At 41.0% G+C, this 13313-nt stretch overlaps 4 protein-coding genes across 4 annotated transcripts; all 4 read right to left on the reverse strand.

The window, feature by feature from the left end:
* Window positions 1-524: 524 nt before the first annotated feature.
* LOC114562396 (protocadherin alpha-8-like) lies at window positions 525-3126 on the reverse strand. Its single transcript, XM_028588774.1, has 2 exons — window positions 769-3126; window positions 525-545 (listed from the first exon to the last, which is right to left on the reverse strand). The coding sequence occupies exons 1-2, from the start codon at window positions 3124-3126 to the stop codon at window positions 525-527; spliced, it is 2379 nt and encodes a 792-aa protein (XP_028444575.1).
* An 810-nt stretch (window positions 3127-3936) lies between these two features.
* LOC114562397 (protocadherin alpha-3-like) lies at window positions 3937-6712 on the reverse strand. The gene is made up of 2 exons (XM_028588775.1): window positions 4406-6712; window positions 3937-4017 (listed from the first exon to the last, which is right to left on the reverse strand). The coding sequence occupies exons 1-2, from the start codon at window positions 6710-6712 to the stop codon at window positions 3937-3939; spliced, it is 2388 nt and encodes a 795-aa protein (XP_028444576.1).
* Window positions 6713-7427: 715 nt separating this feature from the next.
* Window positions 7428-9844, reverse strand: LOC114562398 (protocadherin alpha-7-like). Its single transcript, XM_028588777.1, has 2 exons — window positions 7484-9844; window positions 7428-7436 (listed from the first exon to the last, which is right to left on the reverse strand). The coding sequence occupies exons 1-2, from the start codon at window positions 9842-9844 to the stop codon at window positions 7428-7430; spliced, it is 2370 nt and encodes a 789-aa protein (XP_028444578.1).
* Window positions 9845-10393: 549 nt separating this feature from the next.
* Window positions 10394-13080, reverse strand: LOC114562399 (protocadherin alpha-3-like). The gene is made up of 2 exons (XM_028588778.1): window positions 10717-13080; window positions 10394-10426 (listed from the first exon to the last, which is right to left on the reverse strand). Exons 1-2 carry the CDS (start codon window positions 13072-13074, stop codon window positions 10394-10396), a joined length of 2391 nt encoding a protein of 796 aa, XP_028444579.1. The 5' UTR covers window positions 13075-13080.
* Window positions 13081-13313: the final 233 nt, after the last annotated feature.

A 13313-nucleotide genomic window follows, 5' to 3' on the forward strand; every position in this document is an offset into this window, starting at 1 on the left:
CAGCCATAATGTTCCCGAGCCTTTCCAGACGGGCTTTATTATGTTTTGTCTATGGTGTGTATGTACTTTGAGAGCAACAAAAAGCCAGAGTCAAAGTCCTTGAATGTGTTCATTACTTAACCATTAAAGCTGATTCTGATTCTGATGTAACGCTCTCGTGTGTCTGAAATCAATTCGCTCTCTTTGCTTTATGCAGGTTCATTTCATGACATTACGCGCGAGTAACATGAACTGAACTGTAACATACATCAGCTAAGAAATATACCTAAAGTGTAAAAAATTTTTTTTTATTAAAAGCAGCAAAGACAGGATGAAATGAATTAATGATAAAACAACTTAACATTGTAAAAAAAACAACAATCCACAAGTGTTCATCGCTCCTCCACGAGGAAATGCAGACAGTGCGCAAAATCAAGTATTTTTTAAGGTTATTGATTGGGTTTTTCAAAGTAGTGACCAACTAAGCGACGTCCAGAATTGTTATATAAAATGCTCTTTCTCTGGTTATGTCATCCCAGTTTAGGTTAATTTGCATCAAAGAATAACTATTTAGGAACACAAAAAACTTATGTTGAACGAAAACTTATGTTGAACGAACGTATGTTGTAGGCTACAAAGCAAAACACATAAAAGGTGGTAGTTCTTCTGCTAGTTATAGAGGAAAAAAATCACTGCTAAATGGTCCTTTTAAAAAAGCTTTTCACACCAAGTGTTAATTAGGCTATGTAGGGGGCGGGGAAATGAAAACATCAAAAACATTAATCTTACCTCTCCAGGTGTCCCTCTCCTGTCAGGGAGCACCAGTGTATTCGCATGGCTGCCCGGGACTATCGTAGATCCTATACTCATTCTGGGTCCTACTAGCATGTACCGTTTGTCTCCAGATCTGTACTGGATGCTGTGACACAGTGTCCCATCATAATTAGTCTCTTGTAGATATTTAGAAGTATAGTCTGTGGTTTTGGAGCACTGCATTGCAATCAGCACGACGATACTGATGAGAAAAAGTGTTGAAACTGAGCCCAAAGTTATCATCAGGTAAAAAGTCACATTATTCTCCTCCTCATCCTTTGTTGCACTTTTAACATCAGAAGCAGCAAAAGCCTCTTTGGGCTCCACGACTTTGACAAGCACAGTAGCTGTTGCTGAGAGTGAAACGTTCCCATTGTCTTTCACCAGTATGACCAGTTTATGCTCAGCCTCGTCTGTCTCTGTGAATGAGCGAAGTGTTCTGATCTGTCCTGTATAGCGGTCCAAACCAAAGAGACTGTGGTCAGTAACGTCCTGCAGTGAAAACAGTAACCAGCCGTTATATCCTATATCAGCGTCATAGGCTCTGACTTTAGTCACCAAGTGTCCTGCGTTCACATTGCGGGGAATCTCCTCCACACCTTCAGCAGAACCGTTAGAGCTGACTGGATACAGGATGACTGGAGCGTTGTCGTTCTGATCCAGAATGAACACGTTCACTGTGACGTTGCTGCTTAGTGACGGAGTTCCAGAATCTGTGGCAACAACTTGGAACTGGAAAGTCTTCAGTGTTTCAAAGTCAAAACTTTTTAGCGCCAAAATGTCTCCAGTTTCAGAGTTTATGTTGAGAAATGAAGTCACTTTATTTTCTTCGCTTCCATCTCTGAGAATATGATAGGAAACAAGTGCATTGTCGTTCTCATCACGATCAAATGCTTTAACAGAAAACACAGAGGTACCTGGCTCATTAGCTTCAGTGACATAGAAAGTATATGGACTCAGTGAAAACTCTGGACTGTTGTCATTCACATCTGACACCACAACGCTTATTGTCTTTTCAGATGATAATGAAGGGTGACCAGCATCTTTTGCAGTTATTGTCAGGTCATAATGTGACTGTTTCTCTCTGTCCAGAGGCGATCTGGTCATTAAGGAATACATTTTGTCTTGTAAAGATGGGGATAAAGCAAAAGGAACATCTTCACCTATGGAGCAAATAACTTTTCCATTGAGACCAGAGTCCAAGTCATTAACACTGATAAGGGCAACTGTAGTGCCTGGTCTGGAATCTTCAGGGATGGAGCTTGAAAAGGAAGTAACCTCAATTTCAGGTGCATTATCATTAACGTCAACTATCTTGATAATGACGCTTTTTTGGGTTGCTAGAGGAGCCAGACCTTTATCTGATGCCTGAATTTCAATCTCATATTTTTCCTTCTCCTCATAATCTACCAAACTTTTTACAAGTATCTCCCCTGTTGATGGATTGATATCAAACAGCTTTAATAACTTACGATTCACAATACTGCTGAATGAGTAAACCACTTCTCCGTTCGGTCCTTCATCTAAATCGGTTGCATTCACTTGTATGACTGTTGTTCCTACTGGAGCGTTTTCATCGAGCATCACAGAATAAACATCTTTAGAGAAAACAGGCGCGTTATCATTTATATCCAAAACTTTTACTAAAATATTCGTCTCGCCAGATTTCGGAGGTTTCCCTCCATCCAGTGCAGTCAGCACTAACGAGTGGCTTCCCGCTGACTCCCTATCTAAAGATTTCTGTACGATTAATACAGGTATTTTACCATCTTCTCCCTTATCCTTAACTTCCAAACGGAAGTGGTCGTTTGGGCTGAGTTTATATTGCTGCACAGAGAAATGACCACCGTCTGGATCTCGTGCGTGTTGAAGCGGAATACGTACTCCGGGTAATACAGACTCTGACATCTCCAGCGTTTTTTCTTCATCTGGGAAACTGGGAGAATGGTCATTTATATCCAGAATTTCAACCCCTACGTAGTGCACCTCCAGTGGGTTTTCTAGCACGGTTTTTAGATTCATTAAGCACGTATTGCTCTGCGCGCACACCTCTTCCCTGTCAATCTTTCTGCTCACATACAGGACACCATTGTTCTGATTTACATGGAAAAGGGGATCCGCATTACTAGAAACAATCCGATACTTCCTGTCGATCAGCGTGCTTTTATCTAATCCCAGATCTTTCGCTATATTTCCAACCACCGTTCCTTCGTTTACTTCCTCAGAGATGGAGTATCTTAATTGCGCCCAGGCCGTGCTCCACAAAAGCACAGCAACCACACAGCCGAACAAATATCCTCGCGCACTTCGTCTCTCGTATCTTCTTTGTTCCATGGTGAAACCCGAAATCGTCAACAATTCCTCACAAAAACAATTACTGCATTATAATGACAACATCCAAATCTTCCATGTGTAAAAATATTGATCCTCTTCCTACACCGACAGACATGAGTGCAAATATAGTGTTTCCAAAGACAGCAGGAAGCTGAAAAACGCCTGCGAAAATGTCGAGTTGATAACTATAAAGAGGTGGAACCAAAATGCCATGATGATAAGCTCGTGTACTGCTTCGTTTTGCTATTACACTGACACCATGCGATCTAAATTCTCACTGCAGAAATTCAAATGGTAGTACCACGTTTAACAGAATTGTAGTTTGTTTTTTGATTTGTTGTGTTTTTTGATTTATTTATTAATTTAACAAGGGTCAAGTAGTCAAGTGGATAAAAATAGATGCTGTGGCAGCTCAATGTCAACCAATACCTCCTTTCAATAAAGATACACAGCGAAGCTTCTCAAAATGTCTGAGGATTCTGCATAACACGTGAGAATATCTTTGTGTGATAGAGCAAGTAGAATTAATTCAAACTTTGAGATAAATCCATGTGTGGTTTAGTCCTTGGGTTCAGCACCATGGACAGGGATAAGAACTAACTTTACTTCTGTCTAAATATGTTTGGTGATTTTATCATTCCATTTCAAGTTTATTTGTTAACGATGGACATTTTTTTGCAGAGCAATCATACTGTTCCTGTACCTTTCCTGACAGGTGTTATTATGTCTATGACTGTGTATGGTGTATGTACAGTACTTTGAGAGCAACAAAAAGCCGGGGTCAAAATTATTGAATGTGTTCCGACTTACTTAGCCTTTAAAGCTGATTCTGATTCTGATGCAGCGCAGTCGTGTGACTGAAACCTGTTCGCCCTCATTGTTCGCGTTCACCTCATGACATTACGCACGAATATCATGAACAGAACTGTAACATACATCAGCTAAGAAATATACCCAAAGTGTAAAAAAACGAATATATTAAAAGCAGCTAAGACAGGAGGCAATTAAGTGGTGATAAAAACGAGTTGTAAACTTTGTAAAAAAACGACATTGAAAAAAACAATCCACAAGTGTTCATCACTCGTCCAAGAGAAAATGCAGACAGTGCGCAAAAGCATTTTTGAAGGTTATTGATTGGGTTTTTCAAACTAGTGACAAACCAAGTGACGTCCAGAATTGTTATATAAAATGCTCTTTCTCTGGTTATGTCATCCTAACCTAACTTAATTTTCAATAGAATAACTATTTAGGAAAAAAAAGAAATCTTATAATGTCTTACCTCTCCAGATGCCCCTCTCCCGTCAGGCAGCACTAGTGTGTTTGCATGGCTGCCCGGGACTATAGTAGATCCTATACTCATTCTGGGTCCTACTAGCATGTACCGTTTGTCTCCAGATCTGTACTGGATGCTGTGACACAGTGTCCCATCATAATTAGTCTCTTGTAGATATTTAGAAGTATAGTCTGTGGTTTTGGAGCACTGCATTGCAATCAGCACGATGATACTGATGAGAAAAAGTGTTGAAACTGAGCCCAAAGTTATCATCAGGTAAAAAGTCACATTATTCTCCTCCTCATCCTTTGTTGCACTTTTAACATCAGAAGCAGCAAAAGCCTCTTTGGGCTCCACAACTTTGACAAGCACAGTAGCTGTTGCTGAGAGTGAAACGTTCCCATTGTCTTTCACCAGTATGACCAGTTTATGCTCAGCCTCGTCTGTCTCTGTGAATGAGCGAAGTGTTCTGATCTGTCCTGTATAGCGGTCCAAACCAAAGAGACTGTGGTCAGTAACGTCCTGCAGTGAAAACAGTAACCAGCCGTTATATCCTATATCAGCGTCATAGGCTCTGACTTTAGTCACCAAGTGTCCTGCGTTCACATTGCGGGGAATCTCCTCCACACCTTCAGCAGAACCGTTAGAGCTGACTGGATACAGGATGACTGGAGCGTTGTCGTTCTGATCCAGAATGAACACGTTCACTGTGACGTTGCTGCTTAGTGACGGAGTTCCAGAATCTGTGGCAACAACTTGGAACTGGAAAGTTTTCAGTGTTTCAAAGTCGAAACCTTTCAGCGCCAAAATATCTCCAGTTTCAGAGTTGATATTTAAAAATGAGATCAATGTATTATCTCCACTTGTTTCTCTGAAAATGTGATATAAAATGAGAGCGTTATCACTTTCATCACGGTCAGAAGCTTTTACTGAAAATACTGATGCTCCGGGGCTGTTGTTCTCGGTAATATAAAATACATAGGGGCTTGATGAAAACTCTGGACTGTTGTCATTTACATCTGATACTACGACGCTTATGGTCTTTTCAGTTGAAAATAACGGATCACCTGTGTCTTTCGCAATAATTGTGACATCAAATTGGGAAACATTTTCCCTGTCCAACTGTGACCTGGTTACAACAGCGTACATGTTTTCTTGTAATGATGGAGATAAAGTAAAAGGCACTTCTTCTTTGATTGTGCAAATGACTTTACCATTGATTCCAGAGTCTAAATCACTCACACTAATCAGAGCCACTGTAGTTCCTATCTTTGAATCCTCCTTGATAGAGCTAGAAAATGATGTCACTTCTATCTCAGGTGCATTATCATTAACATCAATAATATTTATCATAACACTTTTGTCTGTTGTTAGAGGAACTTGTCCCTTATCGGACGCCTGAATGTCAATTTCATAACTTTTACATTTCTCGAAGTCTATCTTACCGGTTACTTTAATTTCACCAGTGTTTTCGTCTATACTAAAGACATCCATTAATTTTGTATCAACTTCGTTACCAAATGAATATATAATTTCACTATTTGCACCCTCGTCCAAATCGGTTGCATTTACCTGTATCACCACAGTGCCAACGGGAACGTTTTCTTTGAGTGTGGCAGAATAAAACTCTTTGGTAAACACCGGGGAGTTGTCATTAACATCAAGTACATCCACAATAATTTCTATAGCGCCAGACTTCAATGGTTTTCCTCCATCAACGGCTGTTAGACGTAGCTTAAGTTTTCCAACTGTTTCTCTATCTAAGTGCTTCTGCAGAACTAAAAATGGTACTTTACGGTCCTCGCCTCTATCCTTCACTTCTAATCTAAAATATTCGTTATGGCTGAGCCTATATTGCTGAATGGAGAACTGGCTTACATCGGGGTCGCGCGCAGCTTGTAGTTGAAATCTCGCTCCTGGTAAGGCCGACTCAGAGATCTCAAGCCTTTTCTCTTTCTCTGTAAAAGCAGGCGAGTGATCATTGATATCCAGTATTTCCACTGCCACGTAATGGATCTCCAGCGGGTTTTCTAGCACGGTTTTCAGATTGATCAAACATGGGCTTATCCGTTCGCACACCTCCTCTCTGTCTATTCTTCTTTTCACATACAATATACCGTTATCTTGATTCACTTGAAACAGGGGTTCAGTTGAGCCTGCTACAATGCGATATCCTCTGTCCTTTAGTGTACTCTTATCTAGCCCCAAATCCTTAGCTATATTCCCTACGACGGTTTCATCTTGAACCTCCTCCGATACTGAATATCTGATCTGTGCAGAAGCTCCGCTACATGAAATATCCAGAATAAGCATGAAGGCAAACCAAAACTGTAGCTCCCTCCATGCTTTGCTTCCTCTTTGTTCCATGACCCGAAGGCGATAAAGAACAGTCCCTTAACTACGTCGTTATATAAATTAAACTTAATCCGCTATGTTTCTTAATGACCAACGTCTGTTTGTTTTTTTTACAAAACGGCTGAAAATGAAACAATGGCTGCTGCCAATAGCGAGCTTGCGCTCAAGTATGCTGTTTGAGTAAAATGCAAGGGCTCGCTCCAAATAAAGCTCGTGACGTAAAGTGCTGCCAGATGCACAGAATCACTAAACTACACTGACACCAAGCGTTGGAATTGTTATTAGATTACAGTAGTGGTCAGTTAACACATCGAAGACAATCTTCAATGTTCAGAGTATTGAGACATATATATATGCTTTGACTTTTGACAGAGAGAAAAGGCTTAAGCACATGTTGTAACCTTGATCTTTCTCTTTGCATTTCCGGCATAATAAAGCAATACATCCATTTGAGGAAATCACTCTAACACTCATCACCACAGCAGTCAATACATTGTAAAATAACATACCATACAAGCACCATTATGTGATTAGCAAGTGACCCACGATCAGAACGAACGTATGTTGTAGGCTACAAAGCAAAACACATAAAAGGTGGTAGTTCTTCTGCTAGTTATAGAGGAAAAAAATCACTGCTAAATGGTCCTTTTAAAAAAGCTTTTCACACCAAGTGTTAATTAGGCTATGTAGGGGGCGGGGAAATGAAAACATCAAAAACATTAATCTTACCTCTCCAGATGCCCCTCTCCTGTCAGGGAGCACTAGTGTGTTTGCATGGCTGCCCGGGACTATAGTAGATCCTATACTCATTCTGGGTCCTACTAGCATGTACCGTTTGTCTCCAGATCTGTACTGGATGCTGTGACACAGTGTCCCATCATAATTAGTCTCTTGTAGATATTTAGAAGTATAGTCTGTGGTTTTGGAGCACTGCATTGCAATCAGCACGATGATACTGATGAGAAAAAGTGTTGAAACTGAGCCCAAAGTTATCATCAGGTAAAAAGTCACATTATTCTCCTCCTCATCCTTTGTTGCACTTTTAACATCAGAAGCAGCAAAAGCCTCTTTGGGCTCCACAACTTTGACAAGCACAGTAGCTGTTGCTGAGAGTGAAACGTTCCCATTGTCTTTCACCAGTATGACCAGTTTATGCTCAGCCTCGTCTGTCTCTGTGAATGAGCGAAGTGTTCTGATCTGTCCTGTATAGCGGTCCAAACCAAAGAGACTGTGGTCAGTAACGTCCTGCAGTGAAAACAGTAACCAGCCGTTATATCCTATATCAGCGTCATAGGCTCTGACTTTAGTCACCAAGTGTCCTGCGTTCACATTGCGGGGAATCTCCTCCACACCTTCAGCAGAACCGTTAGAGCTGACTGGATACAGGATGACTGGAGCGTTGTCGTTCTGATCCAGAATGAACACGTTCACTGTGACGTTGCTGCTTAGTGACGGAGTTCCAGAATCTGTGGCAACAACTTGGAACTGGAACGTTTTCAGAGTTTCAAAGTCAAAACTTTTCAGCGCCAAAATATCTCCAGTTTCACTGTTAACATTTATAAAAGAGGTAAACAAATGGTCTCCGCCTGTGTCCCTTAATATAAGATATGAAATAACAGCATTACTGCCCTCGTCATCATCATGGGATGTCACTGATAAAATAGATGCTCCCGGGTTGTTATTTTCAGTTATGTAGAAATTATATGGGTTCTGTGAAAACACTGGGTTGTTGTCATTTACATCTGACACATCAATGTGTATAGTTTTTTCTGACGATAAAGATGGTACACCTGCGTCTTTACCTACAATTGTGACAATATATTGCGATTGCTGTTCTCGATCCAAAAGCAATTTTGTTACCAGAGAATACATGTTATTTTGTAAAGATGGAGTGAGCATGAAAGGAATATCTTGGCTTATGTAACACATAACTTTTCCGTTGAGACCAGAGTCCGAATCTTTAACACTAATTAAGGCTACTGTGGTTCCTGGTTTCGAATCTTCCGGGAGCGCACGAGAAAAAGATGTGACCTCAATCTCTGGTGCATTGTCGTTTACATCAACAATGTGTATAATAACGCTTTTTTCCGTAGCTAGTGTAGCCGCACCTTTGTCGGATGCCTGGATATCAATTTCGTATCTGCTACATTCTTCAAAATCTATGGCCCCTGCTACGGTAATTACTCCAGTCATTGAATTTAAATTAAAACGTGAACGGGCCCGTGCATCCACATCATTTCCAAATGAATATACAACTTCACCATTTGAACCTTCATCCAAATCAGTTGCATTAACTTGGATTACAGTTGTACCAAAAGGAGAATTTTCTTCTAGCTGCACTGTATATGAATCCCGGGTGAAAACTGGGGGGTTATCATTGACATCGGAAACATCAACAATTATTGTCATGTTACCGGATCGTGGAGGTTTACCTCCATCAATGGCTGTCAGAAGTAATGCATGGGTCTTGGCAGATTCTCTATCAAGTGGCTTTTGAAGAATTAAACTAGGAGTTTTACGGTCCTCACCACGATCTTTCACTTCCAAGCGAAAATGTTCATTCAGACTTAACTTATACTGCTGAACGGATAATGAACCACTATCAGCATCACGCGCAGCTTGTAACTGGAATCTTGCTCCTGGTAATGCAGATTCAGAAATTTCTAAAATCTTTTCTCTTTCGGGGAAGCTTGGTGCGTGGTCGTTTACATCCAGAATCTCCACTGCTACATAGTGCACCTCCAGGGGGTTTTCTAACACAGCTTTAAAGTCGATTAGACAAACCTTACTTCGGTCGCACACTTCCTCTCTGTCAATTTTCCGGTTTACATACAAGATACCATCATCCTGGTTTACTCGAAAAGGAGGCTCTGTCGTGCCGTAGACAATACGGTACCCTCTGTCCTTCAGTGTGGTCTTATCAACACCTAAATCCTTAGCTATATTTCCAACAGCAGTTCCTTCTTTCGCTTCCTCGGAGATGGAATATCGGAATTGTCCTGAAGCTCTGCTCCAAAACGTAACCAAAACCATCATATAGGAAACCCACTTTGTCTGCTTACTCCATGTTTGGCGGCGTCTTTGTTCCATGACGTGAAGATGAAACATTTAAAATAAAATAAAAAGCTTTCAAATATCTATAATCATATTCTAACATGCACTTCCTTCGTCACATTCGTTGTCATAATCCAACCATTCTCCAACAGAGCATTAGATATTTTTTTAACGCTAAATTGTGTATTCCAGCCGTCAGCACGTATACGGTTCTGTCAGTGATGGTTTTAGACTCTAAAGAGGAAGGGGATGGGTCTCGTGGCTATGACGAAAACCTATGAAAGCATTATTTGTTACTATACTGACACCAAGTGATAGAGAATCACACTGCAGTACTGTATTTAAATTTTAAATAGCAACAATGTATTAAAAGGTGGACTTTGCACGAAAAAGAGTTTTTAACAATGAAGACAAGCGGCCTGCCATATTCCCACTTATAAAGCCAAGTTGGGACAAGTTCAGGCAAAGATGCCGCCTTCAATTAAGAGACAGTGCGTGGAGACATAACTCTTACTTTACATTATATTACCGGTTATTGCCATGCCTCAAATTGTGCCAAAAAAGAGGGACTTGCTTGAGAATGTTTCAGCACCACGGACAGCGACAGCCTGCACTCACCTAAACCACGAGCGTATTAGACGTACACCACATGAAGATCACTTCGATTGCCTTTGTAAACATACTTATGAAATCATTCTCTTCCCATTAACAGTATCGGAGTGTTTGCCATGTAGAAATTAGTCTTGCTTCATAACCTTGGACATCAATCAATTCGATCTCCCAAATACAAACCAGGAACACAGCAAGCTACAGTATTACATGATAATTCATAAATCGGAGCTAATGTTATTCACACAAAATTAGCTCTAAAAAGTTACAGGACAGAACGAACAAACTATTGCTCTTACCTCTTCAGACGCAGGCCTCCTGTCTGGGACCATAAGAGTATTTGCATGGTTGCCCGGGACTATAGTAGATCCTATACTCATTCTGGGTCCTACTAGCATGTACCGTTTGTCTCCAGATCTGTACTGGATGCTGTGACACAGTGTCCCATCATAATTAGTCTCTTGTAGATATTTAGAAGTATAGTCTGTGGTTTTGGAGCACTGCATTGCAATCAGCACGATGATACTGATGAGAAAAAGTGTTGAAACTGAGCCCAAAGTTATCATCAGGTAAAAAGTCACATTATTCTCCTCCTCATCCTTTGTTGCACTTTTAACATCAGAAGCAGCAAAAGCCTCTTTGGGCTCCACAACTTTGACAAGCACAGTAGCTGTTGCTGAGAGTGAAACGTTCCCATTGTCTTTCACCAGTATGACCAGTTTATGCTCAGCCTCGTCTGTCTCTGTGAATGAGCGAAGTGTTCTGATCTGTCCTGTATAGCGGTCCAAACCAAAGAGACTGTGGTCAGTAACGTCCTGCAGTGAAAACAGTAACCAGCCGTTATATCCTATATCAGCGTCATAGGCTCTGACTTTAGTCACCAAGTGTCCTGCGTTCACATTGCGGGGAATCTCCTCCACACCTTCAGCAGAACCGTTAGAGCTGACTGGATACAGGATGACTGGAGCGTTGTCGTTCTGATCCAGAATGAACACGTTCACTGTGACGTTGCTGCTTAGTGACGGAGTTCCAGAATCTGTGGCAACAACTTGGAACTGGAATGTTTTGAGTGTTTCAAAGTCAAAACCTTTTAGCGCCAAAATATCTCCAGTTTCAGAGTTGATATTAAGAAATGATGTGACTTTATTTTCATAACCTGCATTCCTGAGAATATGATACGAAATAAGCGCATTATCTCCCTCGTCGCGATCAGAGGCTCTTACAGAAAACAAAGAGGCCCCTGCGAGGTTATTTTCGGTGATGTAAAAACTATAGGGGCTCACAGAAAACATGGGACTATTGTCATTAATATCTGATACAAACACGCGTATAGTCTTTTCTGATGTTAAGGCTGGTTCACCTACGTCTTTAGCGATTATTGTAATATCATATATTGATTGCTGTTCCCTGTCAAGCTGTGACTTAGTGACAACAGCGAACATGTTATCTTGTATTGAAGGGGTTAATGTAAACGGGCTGTCTTCGGCTACATAGCTGATTATTTTGCCATTCAATGCAGAGTCTAAATCAGTAATGCTGATAAGCGCTACGGTTGTTCCTGGTCTAGAGTCCTCTGAAACGGCACTTGACAACGATGCCACTTCTATTTCAGGAGGATTATCGTTTGTATCTCCAATTTTAATGATGACACTTTTATCTGTTCTGAATGGAATGCTTCCCTTGTCAGATGCCTGTATATCAATGTCATAGCTGTCCTGTTCCTCAAAGTCTACACGACCTTTCACAATGATCTCCCCAGTAACAGAATCGATATCAAACAGCTCTCGAATTTTACCTTTTACATCACTGCCGAATGAATAAACCACTTCCCCATTGGGACCGTCGTCCAGATCTGTTGCATTAACTTGGATGACTGTTGTGCCAGCTGGGGCGTTCTCTTGTAGCACGGCGGAATATGTGTCTTTGGTGAACACTGGCATATTGTCATTAACATCTAGAACATCTATGTATATTTCAACTGTGCCTGTCTTTGTGGGATTTCCGCCGTCTATAGCAGTCAACACCAATTTATGACTACGTTTGGCCTCTCTGTCAAGCTGCCTCTGTAATTGTAAAATTGGAGTTTTGCCATCTCTGCCGCGGTCCTTAATCTCTAAACGAAAATGATCATTCTGACTGATTTTATACTGCTGGACGGAGTTTGTTCCACCATCCGGGTCGTGTGCATTTTGCAACTGATATCGTGCCCCTGGCAACGCAGACTCTGAGATCTCTAGCCTCTTTGTTTTCTCTGGAAATGTGGGAGAGTGGTCGTTTAAATCTGTTATCTCCACGGTGACATAATGAACTTCTAGTGGGTTTTCGAGAACAGTTTTAAGGTTAATTAAACATACACTGCTCTCCTTACATACTTCCTCCCGGTCTATTTTATGGTTCGCATAAAGGATCCCGTCATTCTCATTTACCTTGAAAAGAGGTTCAGTCGAGCCAGACATAATACGAAATCCCCTCTGCTTCATTAAATTCATGTCAATTCCCAAATCTTTAGCTATATTTCCAACAAAGCTTCCCTCTTTGAGCTCTTCGGCTATAGAGTATCTCAACTGTGCTGAGGTTACACTGAAAAATATAAGCAAAAACAAAACGGCGATTAAATTCGATCGCTGTCGCCATGCCTCCCGTCCTCTTTGTTTCATGTTTTGAGGTAAAAGTACAAATCCAAACGCGTCCAACATTGTCCACTTATCTATATTTGCGTTTCCATCACCGCACAAACTATATTTATGTCTCCTTAGAATGTATTTTGCAAAAAACAGTCACGGAGGCCTAATCCAAGTCTGCCAGCTAAATGTTGTCTAACCAGTCTGAACGTAGTAGGGGCGGACTCATGTGTATCCTGCGCTAAGACGCTATAAGGCTTTATACTGATAAGGTA

Source organism: Perca flavescens, chromosome 10 (genome assembly GCF_004354835.1).
Source record: "Perca flavescens isolate YP-PL-M2 chromosome 10, PFLA_1.0, whole genome shotgun sequence".
In the NCBI taxonomy this organism is placed as follows: Eukaryota; Metazoa; Chordata; class Actinopteri; order Perciformes; family Percidae; genus Perca; species Perca flavescens.